At 56.1% G+C, this 18510-nt stretch overlaps 8 protein-coding genes and 1 non-coding gene across 9 annotated transcripts; 4 read left to right on the top strand and 5 right to left on the bottom strand.

Moving 5' to 3' along the window:
- The first annotated feature begins 1441 nt into the window (after nucleotides 1–1441).
- Nucleotides 1442–3194, top strand: C8Q71DRAFT_99969 (uncharacterized protein). The gene is made up of 4 exons (XM_047929239.1): nucleotides 1442–1967; nucleotides 2019–2411; nucleotides 2469–2915; nucleotides 2966–3194. Exons 1-4 carry the CDS (start codon nucleotides 1622–1624, stop codon nucleotides 3079–3081), a joined length of 1302 nt encoding a protein of 433 aa, XP_047778236.1. The 5' UTR covers nucleotides 1442–1621; the 3' UTR covers nucleotides 3082–3194.
- Nucleotides 3195–3322: 128 nt separating this feature from the next.
- On the bottom strand, nucleotides 3323–4078 carry C8Q71DRAFT_858696 (EF-hand protein; the record flags this gene model as incomplete). The annotated part of the gene is made up of 3 exons (XM_047927544.1): nucleotides 3323–3439; nucleotides 3495–3790; nucleotides 3853–4078. The coding sequence occupies 3 exons, from the start codon at nucleotides 4076–4078 to the stop codon at nucleotides 3323–3325; spliced, it is 639 nt and encodes a 212-aa protein (XP_047778235.1).
- Nucleotides 4079–4408: 330 nt separating this feature from the next.
- Nucleotides 4409–5389, bottom strand: C8Q71DRAFT_709081 (NAD-P-binding protein; the record flags this gene model as incomplete). Its single annotated transcript, XM_047920666.1, has 4 exons — nucleotides 4409–4820; nucleotides 4869–5019; nucleotides 5075–5280; nucleotides 5331–5389. The coding sequence occupies 4 exons, from the start codon at nucleotides 5387–5389 to the stop codon at nucleotides 4409–4411; spliced, it is 828 nt and encodes a 275-aa protein (XP_047778234.1).
- A 681-nt stretch (nucleotides 5390–6070) lies between these two features.
- On the top strand, nucleotides 6071–9501 carry C8Q71DRAFT_763745 (uncharacterized protein). The gene is made up of 9 exons (XM_047924023.1): nucleotides 6071–6454; nucleotides 6509–6973; nucleotides 7024–7181; nucleotides 7235–7351; nucleotides 7405–8006; nucleotides 8062–8178; nucleotides 8229–8405; nucleotides 8454–8866; nucleotides 8920–9501. The coding sequence occupies exons 1-9, from the start codon at nucleotides 6117–6119 to the stop codon at nucleotides 9296–9298; spliced, it is 2766 nt and encodes a 921-aa protein (XP_047778233.1). The 5' UTR covers nucleotides 6071–6116; the 3' UTR covers nucleotides 9299–9501.
- C8Q71DRAFT_763738 (plant basic secretory protein) lies at nucleotides 9502–10495 on the bottom strand. The gene is made up of 3 exons (XM_047924022.1): nucleotides 10162–10495; nucleotides 9834–10054; nucleotides 9502–9770 (listed from the first exon to the last, which is right to left on the bottom strand). The coding sequence occupies exons 1-3, from the start codon at nucleotides 10452–10454 to the stop codon at nucleotides 9511–9513; spliced, it is 774 nt and encodes a 257-aa protein (XP_047778232.1). The 5' UTR covers nucleotides 10455–10495; the 3' UTR covers nucleotides 9502–9510.
- Nucleotides 10496–10528: 33 nt separating this feature from the next.
- C8Q71DRAFT_763737 (uncharacterized protein) lies at nucleotides 10529–11647 on the bottom strand. The gene is made up of 2 exons (XM_047924021.1): nucleotides 10812–11647; nucleotides 10529–10759 (listed from the first exon to the last, which is right to left on the bottom strand). The coding sequence occupies exon 1, from the start codon at nucleotides 11619–11621 to the stop codon at nucleotides 10830–10832; it is 792 nt and encodes a 263-aa protein (XP_047778231.1). The 5' UTR covers nucleotides 11622–11647; the 3' UTR covers nucleotides 10529–10759; nucleotides 10812–10829.
- Nucleotides 11648–11774: 127 nt separating this feature from the next.
- C8Q71DRAFT_848786 (uncharacterized protein) lies at nucleotides 11775–12657 on the top strand (the record flags this gene model as incomplete). The annotated part of the gene is made up of 2 exons (XM_047926682.1): nucleotides 11775–12251; nucleotides 12308–12657. The coding sequence occupies exons 1-2, from the start codon at nucleotides 11828–11830 to the stop codon at nucleotides 12655–12657; spliced, it is 774 nt and encodes a 257-aa protein (XP_047778230.1). The 5' UTR covers nucleotides 11775–11827.
- A 2589-nt stretch (nucleotides 12658–15246) lies between these two features.
- Nucleotides 15247–15343, top strand: C8Q71DRAFT_t86. Its single transcript has one exon. It is a non-coding gene; the product is annotated as a tRNA-Leu (tRNA).
- Nucleotides 15344–15735: 392 nt separating this feature from the next.
- Nucleotides 15736–17883, bottom strand: C8Q71DRAFT_99743 (general substrate transporter). Its single transcript, XM_047929238.1, has 8 exons — nucleotides 17743–17883; nucleotides 17649–17686; nucleotides 17481–17593; nucleotides 17247–17428; nucleotides 16715–17188; nucleotides 16524–16660; nucleotides 16204–16465; nucleotides 15736–16141 (listed from the first exon to the last, which is right to left on the bottom strand). The coding sequence occupies exons 1-8, from the start codon at nucleotides 17795–17797 to the stop codon at nucleotides 15843–15845; spliced, it is 1560 nt and encodes a 519-aa protein (XP_047778229.1). The 5' UTR covers nucleotides 17798–17883; the 3' UTR covers nucleotides 15736–15842.
- Between the last annotated feature and the right edge of the window lie 627 nt (nucleotides 17884–18510).

Below are 18510 nucleotides of genomic sequence, written 5' to 3'. Positions count from 1 at the left end.
AAGTTGCAGGCAGTGCAGATAAGTAACGTAGGGCCAGCATCCAGAAGCAGAAGAAACAACTCACGGGTCGGATTCCTCACAGGAATACTGTAGAATTTCGACATCAAGTTCAGTCACAGGTCACGGGCCTCTCTGAACTGAGCTTTCAGTTCAGAAGTCACAGGTCGCAGGGGGTCCTGAACTGAGGTTTTGCCGATGGTCACAGTGACGGTTTGTGAACATACGTAGGCCCCAGCGCGGACAGACCTCTGGACTGAACTAGCCCTATGGTCACAGGTCCCAGCCGGTCCTGAACTGGGGCGCCTACCTAGTTCAGCGTCACAGGTCACACCCACTGAACATGATGTCGAAATTCTACAGTAGACGGACAGCGGCATGGCCGGCAGAGGGAATCTTCGCGGACGAACAGTGCCCGGGAGCTCTTGCACTGTGCAGCATCTCCAAACTACGTTTGACAGAGTATAAAACGCATTGGGTGCGATGAGCTAGTCGTGACTTGTCATAAGTGGCCGAAATATCCTCCAGAACGTCCCAAGCTTGTGTTGAGGCTTCGAGTAGTTTGGATACGGTGGCCAGAAATGGCTCGACGTGGCCAGTATCCACGAGACGACTGTTGAGCGAAGGTATGAAATATGACTGCGAAGTCTAGATCTGCTTAGCGGCAACGACACACATCAAAATGAAAGCAGAGCACTCACTGCTGAATTCATTTCACTTCAATATGTCTTCACTCTCGTCCCCGCAATTCCACTACGGTCCCTTTGCGGGGTTTGACCGCACGCTTGACGAAGCGCTGACCGCTCGGAATGTCGGCGCACCTCAGGCTAACTTGAAGTGCAGCGGCGCTCGAGGAGCCGTGCATGGCCAATGTGAACCTGACCTGGGCTTCGGATTGACAGCGAATGCATTGATTGACACGCCTTCTGCAGAGTGGACGTGCGCGAGAACGCGCAAAGTGGTGCTGTTAAAGCCACTTTCGGACTGCCGCCGTAAGAAAGGAAGGGCGTTAACAATCATTGCCTCACTGTATCCGGGGAGTCGAAGCGGTCAACGGATCGCGACGAGAACGGCTATTTCATCCGCGAGAGGCGATTCGGACGTTCTCAAGAACCTTACAGCTTCCCACCGGAATCAACGTGAGTACATGTTGCTCTGCGTGGATGATAGGATAGAGTACTGACTATCACGGATAGCCCGACGAGATCAAGACGTCCATGGACCTTTCCCCAGGACTACGCCGGAGCAAGACCCAAGGAAAATCACTATTTCATCAAGGCTTCCTGAATTCTCCTGTCATCGAGTATGGTCACATACCTGGCAGGCACTAGGTGCACGTGGAGTCTGTATTGCAGCAGCTGAGGGATGCGGCAGCTCTCCTAGTGTCCAGTAACTTATAAGCTTCAAGTCTACATTCTAGGGCTAGCGGTGTGAAGGTGACACGCACTCTGAACGTGAGCCAACGCGGCACGAGGCTCACTGTGCACGTGATCGTGTTGGGGACGCGACAGTCGGCGCGTCCGGATGATGTCACTGCTATGGACTACTCCACATCGCATATAACGCTGGCCTAGGTTCGCAGTGAGAAACCCACCTGCAGCGACAACAGACCTCGAAGTGAAATATGCCGACGACGCGCAGACAAGCCGCGCAGCAGAATGGAACTGTTCCCACAGATTCCTCATCCCCGAAAGTAGCATCCAGGGCACGGAAGACAAGCACGAAGAAGAATGCTCGTGTCAAGAATGAGCCGATAACAGTCGGAGAGAAGCGTGAGCAGGAGGAGAGCGAGGTCAAGGCGGAAGAGCCAGCAGAGGAAGGACCGCCCGCAAAGAAGCCCAAAACCGAAGCGGGTGAGGACGAAATGTCCAATGGCAAAACAGACGGAGACGAGGGTGTCAAACAAGAGTCAGACAGCAAGCAGTCAGATGGGAAGGCAGACCATCCAGCAAAGCACGCGTACCAAACAGGTGGGTATTCCGACGTGGCTCCTGGGCTGCGCACCCTGACAATAACGGCAGGCACCATTGAGAGGGGCCATATCTACTTCTTTTATCGGCCCAAAGTGGAACTCGACGAAGCGCACTCGGTCGACGACGTCCAGCGCTTCTACATCCTGCTCGTTCCTCGTCCACCAGAGTTTAGTGTGGCGTCGAACGGTTCGAAGGACACGGACGAGGATCAGGAGATGACAGTGCTATTCGAAGGCGCGGACGCTGTCCCTGCTCCGGAGCCCAAAGGGCAGACGAAGAAGCATTTCCGGCTAATCGTGCCTGGCAAGAAAAGCCTACCCGACCCAGAGCATGGGCGAGGAAGGGGAAATATCTTCTGGGGCGCCATCGTCACGATCGGTGAGGACCTAAATAAACTCCAACAGGGTTTAGGTGGGAAAGAATACGAGACGAAGACCAGAGGTGAGACGGATCCCAGACCCAGACCCTGGCCCGCGTATCGCTCACGAGTTATTTCAGGAACTCGGCACCAGGCTGCAGCACGTCTTGCGGCACGCGGCGCATATGCCATGGTGAACAACGAAGCACGTACGCCCTCGTCGCGGGAAACCCATCTAGGATACCATCTCTCCCACCCCACGTCAGAGGAATGGGGCGAGGTACAAGCCGAACTTGGCCTTCATCCCGCCTCTTCATTTGTGCTCCAGGTGAAAAACCCTCTGGCACCGCCGACAGGCCCAGGCCGTGTCGGTCTCCCAAAGAGCCGAACAGTAGACTATCCAGAGTACATCATGACGGAGGTCTTCGGCAAGGGCGGCGGGAGAGGCAGAGAAGACTTCGGATTGAGGTTTTCGAGCGTCGAGAGGAAAGAAATGCTCGATTACGAAGGCGTCGAACTCCTCTTTATTGCCGCTCGGAGCGGAGAAAGCGGGCTGGAGACCAGCCTAGGAGAGGGAAGAGGCAAAGGTAAGCGGTTAAGCTGAACCTGTTTCCTACCCTGGCTCAAACCTTCCCAGCGTTGGAGGAATTAGAGGAAAAGGAGGGCCGAGAATCGGTCGAAGAGGTCTTCAAGGAGCTTGCCATGGACGCCGATAAGATCCCAGCTGATCCACTCGGCGGTCAATGGGCGTGAACGTCTACACACGGAGAGTTAGCCTGGGATATTGTATGAACTCGCGAAGAGAAGGACTTCCTTACTTTGTACACTAAAGTATTATGTGATTCTTGATGCATTGGGGTTGTCGAGACCTCGCATGACTGTCGCGAGCAGTGCGGAGAAGCTCCCAGGACACCGCTCAGCGGTAGAGTACAGACTGTCCATTCCAAAATATGCAGGGTGACAACAAGTTCCGTCGTAAATGAAGCAGGGAAAGTTAGAGGGGAGTCTCAGGCTCTTCGTTATCTGCATTAATTCGCAAGACCTTCACCCATTCGCGATAGTTGAAGTTCCCTTGTCGATCGGTGAAGGGACCCTTCAGGAATTTGTCGATCTGTGTATACACCAGTTCACCGGGTTTGTGCGGAAGAATATACAGAACCACGCACCTCCTTCTGGTCCATTCTCTCCCCAACATCACCAAGCCACTTCCTGACCTCGTCGCACTTGACGAGCCCCGAATCGCTCTCGTCGAAGCACTCAAACGCCTCCAAAAGCTCCTGCTCTGTGTCGAAATCGTACAGATGCTCGCCCATCATGGTCAGGAACATAGGGAACGTGATCCCCCTGTCGCCTGAGGCGTCCGTCTCGAACGACGGCAACCTTGAGTGGAGCCCGCTGCCTCTCCGGTCTCCCGGACGGTCTGCGAGCAAGTCATCTATCATCGTCTTTGATGGTGTTATGCCTGAGCCCCCGAGCTGGTTCAGTGATCTATATGCGACCGCTGCGTGGAGGCCAGGGACGCACCGAGACTGGTGAATATGTGTTTCAAGTCCTGCTCACTGACGACACCATTCCCGTCATGATCAATGAGAGAGAACGCCTCGCGAAACTGTTGTATCTGCGGAGGCGAGAAGAGCGAGAAGACGCCAGAGGGCTCGCGCCGCTGCCGCGATCTCTGCGACTTCGAAAGCTTGGTCGGGGTGCCGGTGGGAGTGATGTTGGGCGAGAGGAGGTCCGAGTAGCGGGACATCGTAGGAGAATCGCCGAGACTTGCCAGCGGAATAGAGGATCGAGTGGACTTGGTTCAGCTAAGAGTACCTGTCGCACAATGCACTAACTACAATCGGAGTGTTCAAGCATTGTGGCGACGCGTCGCCCGAAACCATGGGACGCGTGCCACGTGACTCGCGGCTCGACGCGTTACCCCGAAGTTCGAACTCTGTTCATCCATGATCCCACCCGGCCGAGGCACCAGTACTAATAGTTCCTCCGCGGTCAATAAATAGTGGGATTATCACAAAAGTGAGGAAGAGGTACCACAACAGATATGAAGATGTATGGATTACAAACCATTATACAACTACTGAGCCTTCGGCTTCGGAAGTCCCGCGACAGCATCCCACATCTTCCTCAAGAGCCAGCCCCGCGGCAACCATTGGCAGAACCACACGATCGACGACATCTTCCCACTGAGAAGGTGTCTTGGAGGACTCGCACTGAGTGCAGCGGACACGACTCGCTGCGCGAACTGTTCCGTAGGTATACCTTCGGTGGCCGCCAAGCCGCGCATCGAATCCAGCCACCCCGAGTATATACTATCCGGAGCGATACGTATCTGCGAGAGCGACGTGTCGTTCATGTTGGACTTGACCATGCCCGGCGAGACATGCATCACCGAGACATTGAACGGCCGGGCTTCCATGTACTGAACCTCCGAGATACGCTCGAGGGCTGCCTTCGTCCCGACGTACACGCCTAACCACGGTGTCCCTCTGAAAGAGATCAGTTGTAGGTAGACAGGTAACGAGAAATTGCCTTACGCGAAACCAGAGATGGACCCTACATTGACGATGGTGCCAACTTTCCGTGAGGCCATGTGAGGAAAGACGGCGCGATACATGTGTAGAGGGCCGAATACGTTGGTATTGAATACGGCAGCAACGTCGTCTGCGGGAATATCGCACATGGGCCCTAAGAGGTGTTAGACCACGCTATATAGTCGGTCAAAGGGAGATTAGGCACTTACCTACGCAAGCTACTGCAGCGCAATTGACCACGATGTCGATCCTGCCTTCTTTCTCGATGGCTGTGTTCACGACTGACCGCGTTTCCGCTTCGTTCGTGACATCAAGTTTGAGAGCGTGGATATTCTCGTGCCGAAAGCCCTCCATGCTTTCCGGACGGCGAGCTGTTGCGTATACTATGCATCCCCTAGCAGCGAATTCTTCGCATCTATGACAGCATCGTCAAGAGCACTGCGGACGTATCGCAGGAAAACTCACAGTGCAAACCCTATACCTCCTTTAGAGCAGCCTGTCACAATAACGACCGGAACTGACATCGTGCCTAAGCTCAGCGTAAGGACAAGCGACTACAGGAGTGCTGACATTGACGGGGGTAACTTACCGAAAGCTTGAGATATGCAAGGACGAGGTGGGCAAGTGAGAATTTAGAGGAAGGGACACCAGTGATGACTGCACCTCGGCTTTCACTGAGTACTTATACTGATACGAGAATGCCTAGAAGCCTGGGGATTCGGAGCGCGAGGCGGAGTGACACTTAATTAGTACTGATACATGTGGCGAAGCAGAGGTGACTCAGCGTGGTTCTAACCGCTGTCGCCCTGAAACCAGATCATATTTGAACTAGTACTAATCGTGCTACAGTCCTTTGTCAGTGCGGCGTGTAGGTGCCGCTCCAAGTATATTGGTTGACATGATGAACGTCCCACATGAGCAAGAGAAGCGTTCGCCCGCGTCGGTGACCATGCCCGCGGCGGCCTGCGGCGGCAGTGGGGCGGCTCGGTTGTGACTTCGCGCTGCGCCGTTGTCCTTGGCGTACTTTGCAGGCGTCGAGCATGGTTGACAATCGCGAGTGGCCTATTGTGGCCAGAGCAGACGGGAGAAGGGCGGTGGCTATGACGACGGCGTTGAGTAGCGGATTGGGAAGGAGCCAAACAGAGACACACAGAGTGCGCGCGGACCGGAGAGGGAGATGAACTGTGAGCAGATGCGCGCACCCGGCTGTCTGAATGCCCTCCGTTTCCCCGCACGCACGCCCCTCCAATCATGTCCTCTCCGACAGAACTCTTCCTCCCCCCAGAACTCCCCTACCCCATCAAAATCACCGCCCACGCCGTCGACCCCGCCGCTAGCGTCGCGCGCGGCACCCGCCTCCTCAGCTACTCCTTCACATATCTTCCTCCTGATGCCTCGGAGCCCGAACGTCGCTTCGGAACATGGGACTCTTCCATAGAGGGAACCATCGAAAGATGGGGCTTCAGGACGGGCGAAACCGTCTCCGCGCGCAAGGCCAAGGAGACTCCCGCCATCTACATCACGGAGCCGTGTAAACATGGCGTCCAACTCGGTGGTCTGTGTTGTCTGTGTGGGAAGGACATGACAGAGTGCGTGAATAGTCTCATCGACCTCGTCTCAGCGTATGTTGATGACCGCCACAGCTATGACTACACCGGCTTCTCGGACACCTCGCGTGCATCAATACAAATGACCCATCTCGCCAACGGTCCTCTTGTGTCTCTCGAGGAGGCACAACGCATCGAGCAGGAAACTGCTCAACATCTACTCAAGTCACGCAAACTGTCATTGATAGTCGACCTCGATCAGACAATTGTGCACGCCACCGTTGATCCAACCGTCGGCGAGTGGATCGCGGAGGGAGAAGCATGGGAAGCCCGACAGGTCCAGAGGGCTCAGGCCGCTGCCCAGCACAAGGAGGGCGACTCGGACGACACCGTCTCCGACGACGATGACGAGGTTAACCCCAACTGGGAGGCGCTGAAGGACGTCAAGAAGTTCCGCTTGGGCCCTGAGGCCCTCGGCCAACCTTCTTTCCGCGGCCCGAAAGGTAAGGGGAAGGAGAAAGCCATAGAGAACGATGGGTGCATGTACTACATCAAACCTCGGTGAGCCTGCTCAGTAATCTGTGCATGATGACTAACTCACCGCTTCTCAGGCCCGGCTGGAACGACTTTCTGCAGACAATGGCGACCAAGTATGAGATGCACGTATATACTATGGGTACGCGCGCATATGCAGAGGAAGTCTGCGCCGCCATTGACCCTGAAGGCAAGATCTTCGGGGGCCGCATCCTCAGTCGAGATGAGAGTGGAAGTAAGTTCGCCGAGATCATCTCCTTGGCATTGGTCCTTGACGTTGGCCTTTAGGTTTGACACAGAAGAGTTTGCAGCGTTTATTTCCCAGCGATCAGTCTATGGTGGTCATCATCGATGATCGAGCCGATGTTTGGGAATGGAGTCCCAATCTAGTAAAGGTCATTCCATGTACGTAACATATCCCTTGGCTTTGGTTGTATCCTCATGTGTATGTCGTTTAGATGACTTCTTCGTCGGCATTGGGGACATCAACTCTGCTTTCTTACCGAAGCTCGAGCCCATGACGCCTGCACTCCCTACCCCTACCCCTTCCCCCTCTCAGGCGATAGCGGACGAGTCGCAGCCTCCTGAAGAGTCCTCTACTCAGGAGACGGTGGATAGCTCTACTCCCCCTACACCACCAACGACGCCCCCACTATCGACGCCCCCACCATCGACGCCCCCATCATCGACGCCCCCGCCATCGACGCCCCCACCGTCGTCGACCCCGCCATCATCCTCACCACCACCCGAGTCTCCGACACCATCGCTCTCTATGTCAGCAGCGTCATCCTCGTCCGAAAGCTTGTCACCAGATGACATAGCCAAGAGCATCATCCTCAAGCAGAATACTGCCGCGCTCGAGGCGCAGGTTGAGGATCGGCCGCTCGCCAAGAAGCAGGAGGAGCTCGAAGAACAGAGTGCGGCGCAGCAGACGAACGGACACGATGCCGTTACTGTGACAAATGGAGTTCCTCCGGCGCAGCAAGCTGCTCCCAAGGAGAAGGTCATGCGAAAGGCGTTGCTTAACAACAACGACACGGAGCTGCAGCGAGTGCAGAAGGTGCGCAGGCATGTTTCACATCTCGGTCAGTCTGTTCATCGTGCATTGGTCTTAGATTCTAGAGGAAATCCAGCAACACTTCTATGACGAGTATGACGCTAGGTCATTAGAGCCAAAAGCTCCAAAGCGCAAGAGTACCAGACATCCTGTACCTGTACCCTACGATGTCCGAGTGAGTTATTTTCGCACTCCCTGATGGACGCAGCCTTTGACCCTCTCAAGACTATCATACCCCGTATGCGGATGGATACCTTGGCCGGATGTCATATTCTTTTCTCTAGCGTCATACCCCTCGATACCAGGCCAGAAGCGACTGAGATTTGGAAGACGGCACATGCCTTCGGTGCCAGGTGCTACACTGAACTCTCTAGCCGCATTACCCACGTCGTCGCTGCCAAGGTACCCTTCACACGTTCATTCCCGTAATGTCACTGACCCTCCGTCCAGCGCGGCACCCAAAAGGTCGATGCGGCACGCCGGATGGGCACCGCCAAGATCGTATGGCTGTCGTGGTTCACGGATTCGATCGCGCTGTGGGCACGGCAGGACGAGACGCCGTACCTGCTGGATCCGGATCCTCCGCCCCATGCGAGCGCTGCGAGTCCTCCTTCGGATGCTCATCAGATTTCTTCTGATCCTGAACCGGACGCAGATGACTGGGATGAGGAGCGCGTCGCGGCGCCCGAGCAGGCGGAGGGACTCGCCCTCGACGAGGTCAACTGGGACGAGATCAACGACGAGGTCGATGCCGCTATGAACGAGAGCGACGACGATGGGGCGAGCGAGCGGAGTGGCATGCGGAGCGGGAACGTATCTGATGACGAGGACACTTGGACAGACGAGTCGATTAGCATCATCAGGTCCGTGTCGCTCCTGCGGTGTCTGCAATGGATTGTCTAACCCGGGAAAGCAGCAGCACCACGTCTTCTCCTCGGAACAAACGGAAACGACTACGCAGCTTAACTCCGTCAGAGGTCGGGTTGAACAGTAGGGTCGACTCCGATGTCCTCCGTTCGCCCCTCGCAAAGCGAAAGAAGCTCGCGGCTGAACGCTCGGGCAATTCGAAGCTCAAGGAAGCCTTCACTGCCGATGAATTGGCCAAGAGAGGCACGCGCGGTTCCCAGCAGGATGAGACGGAAGCGGAGCCGATCCAGAAAGGCTCCAGTCCCGCGGAAAGGGACGAGGACGACACGGACGAGTCTGACGATAGTGATGATGACAATGACAATAACACGCCCATGGACGACGACGACGATTTTCTCGCTCGGGAACTGGAGGAAGAGTGGGGGTAGCGGCCTGCCGTACCGCTGCTTCACACATCATCACATTGTGTACTGCTTTTGTCTTTCGTCGCACCCTTGCTGTTGGGTTGTGTGTGGCTGATTGCTAACTAGCTTAGGACTCCGTAGTACATTCAGCATTGTAGCAATTAGCTGTACATTATGTATATCTGGTATCTGTGTCGAGCTATATAGACGGCTAGCTTCGAAGTGATGTTGACTCTTCAAGAGGTCTCGGATGCGGCGTCGAGTTTGTACAGTCTCCAAAGTTCGTGCACGCTCGAGCCCGTGAGGTCCTGGAAGAGGCTCTCGAGATATGGTCTGTCGTTCATCGCCGCATTGAGCTGGTAGATCGTTCCTTTCCCGCACTGCTCCTCGATCCAGGCCAAGAAGAAGGCCGTCGTATCGTAGCCTCCATCCCACTTGTTACCCTTTCCCCGCTTCCAGTGAGGTGGTGCCAGCCCCGAGTTTAAACGCACCCAGTCTGCGGTACATGAACGGCATCATGGATGGGGACAGTTGACGACCGTTAAGAATGGCGACGCACCCGCGATGCCCTCGATCAAGCCGCCAGGACAGGTGCCTTTGGCGTTGTATTGGAAGCAATGCACCATTTCATGCGTGAGCACACCGAGGATCTCTGCCTTCGCACGGGCGGCTGACTTCTGGATGTGGTTCACGGAGAAGTGGATCTCCTTGTGCGTGCGAGACCCCGTCGTATATGCAACCCCAGGCATGGGACGCAGCACGAGGAGGACGTTCTGGACACTGAGGTTTCAGAACATAGTCAGCATCACACGCGATGTGCTGAAAGTTGTGGTTGACGCGCAGGTTTGATACTCGGATGCTATCCGGAGAAATCAATCTGAACTCACTTCATCGGCACGTCCCGCAGTGTATATAGCCAGCTACATGTTGAGATGACCGCATCTCTCAGAGCCTCCGCAGGCCTGACATGCTCAAAGAAGAGCTGTGCTCCAGGATGAGAGACGTCCTCCACCCTAAGCTCGAAATTGGGGAGGAGCCACGACGTGCGGTTTACACGGAGGTATACGGGGGTATATGGTCGTTTATCGTCGTCGCTTGCTCCTGAACTGGATGGATCGGGTCGCAGAGGTATTGTTGGTGGTATACCCACGATCCTGGGCGGTATTGGTGGCGGTGGCATGGCCTGACTAGAAATGATGGTGGAGGCTGAGCGCAAGGAACATCGCGACGAGACGGAACGACGACAGTTGCTATATTTGTGCAGGCTCGATCGGATCGCTCGGCGGAGGCTCGTGAAATCCAGCGATCGAGCCAAGAAATTGAAGAATGCGGGGTAACCTGGGGGTAACAGCCGGCCCCGCTGGCACGCACGCATCCAATCAAGGTCGTCGCATTTCTCGCAGACACAAGCGTACACTACAGCCTACACAGTGATGATATACAAAGCAATGACAGCGGACGAATACTGGGAGGTTGTTCAGGGTTCTGCGAAGGCGGTCAGCGCGACGAGCATACGAGAATCGCCGTATTGACATACCAATCTGCGTGCGGTGGGTCATGAATGTCGCACCCCTGCCGCAGCTTCCACCTTCAGCACCTCTGCTAACAGAGCGTCCCGGCCCTCCTCCAGAAATTGGATGTACTCCTTCGCCTTGAAGAGAATACCGCTCTTTCCCTTGCTCCCTCGCCCCCTGCTCCCGCTTCCCTTTGGCCGGCCTCTCGTCGGCATCCCTGTCCCTGGCGGTGCTCCCGCGGGTGCCAGCAGCGTCGTGAGTTGCATGTAACCGTCACGAATAGCATTCCGTCGTTTCTGCTCGGATAGGATGTGGTTAAGTCTCTTCTGAGGGGTCGAGAGCAAGGCCTTGGGGCGTGTATTTGACGGAGAGGCAGATGAACTGGCTCGTTGTGATGGGTCGGTAGGCGACTGTGGGTGCCCTGACGGCACGGTTGGGCGAGGAGCGGAGATGTTGGGAGACGAGAAGGGAGGTTGCCGTTCCCTCAAAGAGGGGTCGATTGGCGGCGGTGGTAATGGAGGCTGCGGGATGAGGCCCAGTCCATGAGATTCGGGCGGCGGCGCATTGTTGAAGTGATGCGGTGGATAGGCCTGCTCTGGAGGACTGTCGAATGACGGACCATTGTATACGGGGCCGGCTGGGCCAAGGTCAAAGTCGAGTTCAAAGTTGAAGTTCTCGAGGAAGCCGAAGAGGTCGGTGGTTTCGGAGGGCGAGAAGAGCTCTGAGGAGGCGGGGAGCGGGGGCGGGGACGGGAAGAAGGAGGAGTCGAGGGCGGCGTTGAAGAACTGGAGGTCGTCGAAGCCTGGCGGCGGGGGCGGCTCGTGCGGGGACATGGCAGCGAGAGATGCATATGGCCAGGCGCGGTCGTGTGCCGGGGGGCAGCCGGGCCGCGGCGGCACGGCCGGCGGACGGCGTGACGGGCGGGGACGGCGTGACGGGGGGATGCCGGCATCGGAGGGAGATAACCGGCATGGCGGCGGGGAGGAGCGGTTGCCCTGCGGCTAGCGAGACCCGCTCCGAAGCACCGCCCATCTCCTCCATGTCGGCCCTCAGCGAGGCCTCCACGCCGGCCCAGGACGCCGCCGCGCCGTCCCTCGACGCCCACCAGCTCCAGCACGCCCATCTCGCGGGCGACCTCCAGGCCCAGGGCGTCCTCCACAACGGCCCCCCCGTCCCCGACTCTGGCCGTAAACGTGAGCCTCCGGCCCCATCTGCGTCCGTCCGGCCACTGAGCGGGCATTTTGTAGCCAAAGCACCGTCTGTGCGCCGGGCGTGCACCGCGTGCCATGCGGGTAAAACTAGGTGCAGCGAGGTCCTCCCATGCCAGGTACGGCCCTGCTGCCCCACCCCCATCAATCCTCACCTGTCTGCCCGGCAGAGCTGCTTGAAGAGGGGTCTGGGCGACGGTTGCCAGTACCCAGATCCCGATGCTGAAAACAGCGTAGCACACAACCAGCCACCGCGTAAGCACTCGCCGCGCACTCGCTTGTACGCTTTCTGACCCACTGCGGTCTGCCAGCCCAAGTGCAGTTCGCCCCGCCTCCGGGCATGTATCCGCCGCCGCCGCCCCCACCGATGCAGGCCTTGGGGCATGCGTACTACGACTACAACGCCTTCGCTGCGAGCACGGCTACTGCCGGCTCCTCCGCCCCTGCCTCCGCCTCCGCCTCCGCCTCCAACTTCCGCCCCGCCAAACGTCCACGCAACCTCACGGAAGAGGAGGCAGCAGCCATCACCCGAAACTTCACGCGCGGCGATTTCTTCGTCGGCACCAGCGCACCCGTGCGCATCGATCCCCGCCTCCCCGTCCGGCTGACGCTGGCCGAAGGGGACCAAGTTCACTTCACCATCGGGGAGACTATCGTTTAGATGGACCGTGTATCATAGTACGTCTGCCAGCCTGTCTTGTCTTGTATTTTTGCGTCTCTTCGTGTCGTCTTGTTTTGTCGCATGCTCTCTCTTGTCGATCGTCCCCTAGCTTGGAAGCCTCCCAGTTTGATTAATGTATCCGCTGTGCTACTCTGCATCGCCTTGAAGTGACCAGTCGCGTGTCCCTAAAGAACGGTTTGTCGATTCAATGTTCGTTTACTATGGAACTATCTCTGTCAGATCTGTCAGATCTAACACATAGGTGACTTGCGCGACGTCGGGTCGTGACCGAATTATTCAATAGTTCACGAGCAGATGTGACCGATCGAAGGTGTGTGCGGCAGGCCGTAGTCGCACTGATTCTGGCTCGTTTTCGTTGTGCCTGACTAGAGATCGGTTACAGCAGAGAAACGTACGTCTTCACATGCAACTGAGTTGATCTTATCCTCGTGTCTAATAGCCATTTGCTCCACTACATACAGCATCCCCATCCCAGCGTTCCGCTTACCAGTCGAGGCAAGGCGGCTTCCCATGTCACATCACTCGCGGCTGGCTAGGACTTTGACTTCGACTCGATTTGAGACCGTCAGCGGCGGCTCGTCAGTGTAAGATGTAGCTGTTCGCCTCGCAATTGGCATTGACCAAGCTCTGGCTTGTCATCCTCGTTGAGCAAGGCTGACAGTTCCATGGACCCGAAGTCGCCATTCGGAAGCTCGTCTTCCACATTGCACATCACCGGAAGGTCAGAAGTCATTCCTTCGTGCATCCCATCGTCACCATCGTATGTGCGTCAGCGTCACAGATGAGTCAATCGTGATTCAACCATCTAATGCTGCCGAGCAAGTTCTATATATGCCGCCGTGACATTTGGCACTAGGTTATTTCGTTATTTCAGTTGAGCGGGCGATCTCACTGCACAGGCATGCGAAGACCGAGGCGATTGTAATGTTACTGGATGGCCAGAACTCACTCGATCCCGATTATCGTACGCGTGTAGGTGTCACGTCAGATGTCATTCATAGCTGAACTATTTGATCCCTCGATCAAGTCCGGTGTATATCTGTCGGACGTGCGAGCCCGCCATGCAGGTATGCGACAAAGACAACAACGATCGCGCTTCCATGCAGCTACGAGAAGCAAGGCTCGGTATTTTGGCATCGGCGCAATGTTCGCCGGCATCCAAAACCCACCGAGATCATTCTGCCAGTACTGTGCCTTCCGAAGATAGACGTGCGTTCCTCCGCGGCTGACAGGATCGTCTGTTATTGACGTCTTGCTAACTATTCTTTCTAGGGACGTCGAGGCGGGCATGTAATGGAAGTTGGGGACTTTTCCCGGCGCGCGCACTTCCATTGTCAGCCGCCAGACGTGGCACATAAAAGTTTTGACGACATATCAAGGTTTTGACGACATCGTCTGTCCTCTACCTCCGGTCCCCTGAAGTCTTCTCTATCTATGTACGGTAAGCCGGCTCGATCTTCGTTTCTCACGGGACAAGTTCTGTTTGATCTAATGCCCAACACCCGGGCGACGTAGTGTTCTCACAGGAGGCATGTCCTACGAATAATCGTTGGATGGGGAGTGAGATGATAACCGCGCCAGCGGCAGGCGATGTTGCGCAGGTATCCTTGCCAGTCTTCATCATGCCTAGCTGAAGATTGACAATAGCAACAAGACGTATGTCCTCATATGCGGTGGGTCGACCTCGACGAAGTTCATACTGCTAGTTGCTCTGTCACAGCATGTCTGTCGGACTCTTATCTCGTTTGGGCCTACAGACCGTCGTCGTCAGTGGACTGTCACTTCGCAAGTGCTGTCAAACAAAATTTAGCTGCCAGCCTTGCGGCTTGCACGGCGAGTCTAATGACTCTGAGGCTTCGCCGTCGCCATTGGAAAGTCGTCTCTGGATTTACAAGAGGAAGGCCCTGCCGATATCCAGAAATCATTCAATCATGATAGTTGTACGCGCGGACGTTACAGATGGCCAATGTATTCCTATGTACTCCTGTGACTTTAGGTGGGACCCACCGTCCAAGCGTGCACAATCCGCGACGACTAGATCGGTGCGCCGGCATTCATAACTTAGATAATGCTTCTGCCTTCTGAGGACAATATGCAGACGTTCGAGCCTGCGCGGCTGACATGGTTGCACCTTCCATCGACTGTGCACATGTGAGGCCTGAGGCCTTGAGGATTGGGATTATGCTGACCATGTCTCTTTTTATGCGTAGGGACGTCGCAGCTGACAAGCGCTGACACGCTCTAGAGGCCGGTCATATTGTTCGACATGCATGCTTCTGTCACGGTCTAGGTGTCCAAGGCCGTGTCAACCACCACAACGTCATGGTGAAAGACTACAAATATTCTCCTAGTTATCATACCTCGGAGGGGACAGGCCTTCAGTCAGGTTGGTCACAGAAAGACAAGGGAACAGAGTAAGTACAGCATTTGTTAGCTACGCTTGTGACGCTCAGAACGCTCTCAGTACCTTTCAGCCGAAACGACGAAGTCGTTGAGACTCAAGAGTACATCGGGTGGCCGACCAGGGTGTTCAATTTTGATAATGGCTTGATACAGTTGCTTTTTCAAGGTGAGATGGCCGAGCGGTCTAAGGCGCCAGACTAAGGCGGTTGAAGCCGTGGCAATCTGGTCCGAAAGGGCGTGGGTTCGAATCCCACTCTCATCAGTTGTTTTTGCCATGCTAGCGGGTGGGATTCGAACCCACTCTCATATTATCCTTTTCCCCCATATCTGCGGATATGCATATCCTTTTTTCATAAGTTCGCATCCCACTCTCACAGTTCGTTCGGATCCCGTCAGCCGTTTGGGTTTGGCGGCGAATAATACGGAACCTACTGCATGTGCTCTGCACAGTTCGCTTCGTCGAAGAACCCTCTCTAACGGAACAAAGCCCTTGACTTTCCTGATGTTGGAAAGCTCACACACGCTGCGTCCTCAAGACCTCATTAGCAGTCTATGTTCACTGCTAAGTTATCAGGTGTGTGGATGCCGCCATAAATCATGTCTCCGCGAGACGTCGTCCGCCACCTCACTGTGACTGATCCAATCTCGCCGACATTCACGAACACCCTAAAGGGTGAAAGAATAGTCTTGTGATACATGCTATAATACAGACAGCAGTGGCAAACAAACACGTTGCAGCAATCGTGAAATCATAACCGACGTCAAGCATCTTCGCCCTTGCCCTTCTCCTCCCGGAGCTCTGTGGCCTTCGAGTCCGCGTCGGTCTTGTCGTGGATATGCTTCTCGGCCGGGCGCCAGCTGCCCGACTTCCAGGGCAGGACGCGCGCGCGGTAGAGCTCGTCGACCTCCTCGAGCGAGAGGCCCTTCGTCTCTGGGATGAAGAGGTAGACGTAGACGAAGCCGAAGACGAGCATGCCGCAGAAGATGAGGAGGATGAGTGGGCCGATGTCGTCCGCGATTCTCGGAGAGAAGAACGAGAGCAGGAAGTTCCACACCCAGTCTGGCGAAGAGGCGAAACGGTCAGCCAACGTTGCCGAAGAGACGTGAAATGAAAGGACGCACTCGTCGCGGATCCGAGGGCAATGCCTTTCGGTCGGACACGCAGAGGGAACGACTCGCCGAGGTACACCCATGGCGTCGGGCCCCAGAAGATCGAGTAGAACAGGACATGCAGGACGGCAAACGCGATGAGAACATTGCCGCCCGCCTTGTTCGTCGGGGTCAGCTGGTCAGTGGGCGTGCCAGTGGGCGCGAGCAGGAAGTGGCCGACAAGACCGGCGATGAGTGCACAACCCGCCTCCAATGCGGCACCAGTCATGAGGGACTGCGAAGAGGAGATGGATCAGCAGACTGCACGGCCGGCTGTAGATGGACTGACGCACCCTCCGACGACCCCAGGTGTCAATGAGGTATAGAGCAGGAATGGTACCGGCGACAGAGACGGCGCCGAGGATAACCTGGATGACATACGCGGACAGCTCCGTACCGGCGCTCTTAAAGAAGGTATCGCCGTAGTAGTCTGCATCGGTCCGTCAATTGCACCGTCGTATCAATCATGGACACGACCACTCACAGTAAAAGTTCTGCCCGTTCAACTGCTGAATGAACTGAAGCATCATGCCGTTGATCGTGCGCTTCCAGAGCAAGTTGCGCGACGAGAAGCACTCGAGCCACGTCGCCTTTCCGCCATCGTTCTCCGCGTGGATACCGAACTCGAGTTCCTCAATGAGGTCATTCACTGCAGGGTCGTCCTCTGGTACACTGTTAAGCTCGGCGATGACTGTGCGCGCCTCCGCGACCCTGCCAGTGCCCATCAGGTGTCGCGGTGACTCCGGCAGGAAGAAGATGCCAGAGAGGAGGATCATTCCCCAGGCGATTTGCAAACCAACAGGAATCCGCCAGGATGCGGGCCCCTTGATGGCGTGCGTCCCAAGGTCGATCACGTAGGAGATGAAGATGCCCATAATAATTTGCACTTGGTATAGCACGAGGAGCATGCCACGCAGGGCCTTTGGTGCGGTCTCGCCATTGTAAAGGGGTACGATGGCTAATAAAAAAGTACAGTTTGTTAGTCTCGCGAGACATTCGAATTGTCGTAGACTTACCCGACAGAGCGCCAACACCCAGACCGGCAATGAAGCGGCCGATGACGAGTTGAACGATTGAGTGTACGGTGGCGGTTTGGAGGATAGTTCCGATGGTGAAAATGAACGACCAGGTGAGAATAGAGCCGCGCCTGCCGAACCGGTCCGAAGTAAATGCTTGCGCAATTGCACCCACGATTGTTCTAGACAACGCCGGTCAGCTGCTTGGGATATCCAGAGACACAAGTTACGCACCCAGCAGACAGTAGAGAGGTAATGATAGATTGCCGGGAACTCGATAGTGTGAACGAGCCATCCGCGTTCTGCTCACCGAAGCGGTCCACGAAGTCGTCCATGATTAGACATCCCTATTCCCATGGCTCATCAGAATCGTGCCAGCTGTGAGCTTCGAACAGCACGTACTGAGATGACACCGATGTCGTAGCCAAAGAGGAAGCCACCTAGAGGTCCATCTCTGTGAGAACGATGCTTTCTGAACTGACTATGAAGTACGCACCGAACGCGATAAAGATGGCGAGCAGGATCGCCTTGCGATTCGAAGGAATGGCCATGGTGTCGCCTCACTGCTCGTTCAGGTATCGAGGCAGTCAGTGGAGGAGGGATGGAACGATGGCGCAGTCCGACTGGCCTACCCCCGCTCGTCCTATTTATGTCGGCGCGATATGTATGTCGCGTCTCGACCATAGTCCGAGGTCCGCACTGAGATCATGCTAGGATCAAGGATCAAGAGCGGTCCGGGGCATGGGCACGCGGTTCAGAAGGACGTTGTGAGCGCTTGGGAGAGCGGGGTAGGGTCGTGTGCTGATGTGGAGCCCCGCGGGGGGATGATGGGACGATGATTTCCCGTCCGCTTTCGTCAGTCAGAACCTTCGTAGGATGCGGATCCTCCGATGCGGCTGTGAGAGTTGCAGTTGGCACCATACCGGAACACCGCTCAGCATCGCCCATGTGCTGCATGGGCCACCGCGGTATGCCTAGTCGATGTGTGGTGTGAAGAGCTTGGGCAGGGTACACGAAGGCTGAGCGGGACGAAGGGTACTTACACCGCGATGCTGCGAACACGTGCGACGCGTTGACGTGTTTGCGGGGAGCGCGACATCGGTCCCGCAACGCCGGCACGGCAAAACCGATAGCCCGTTCTTACCCCACAACGCCTGCGGCTCTCGGAAAAGCCTCCGGTCCCTCTGCGTCGGAGTCGGACATGCGCCCGAACCGCAGAGTTCTGTATGGCGCGGGTGCTTGCTGTGAGGTGAAGTAAATGGTA

The sequence above is a fragment of the Rhodofomes roseus genome (assembly GCF_022264815.1).
Source record: "Rhodofomes roseus strain CIRM-BRFM 1785 chromosome Unknown C8Q71scaffold_12, whole genome shotgun sequence".
Lineage (NCBI taxonomy): Eukaryota > Fungi > Basidiomycota > Agaricomycetes > Polyporales > Fomitopsidaceae > Rhodofomes > Rhodofomes roseus.
This window is presented reverse-complemented; position numbering and strand designations above follow the sequence as displayed.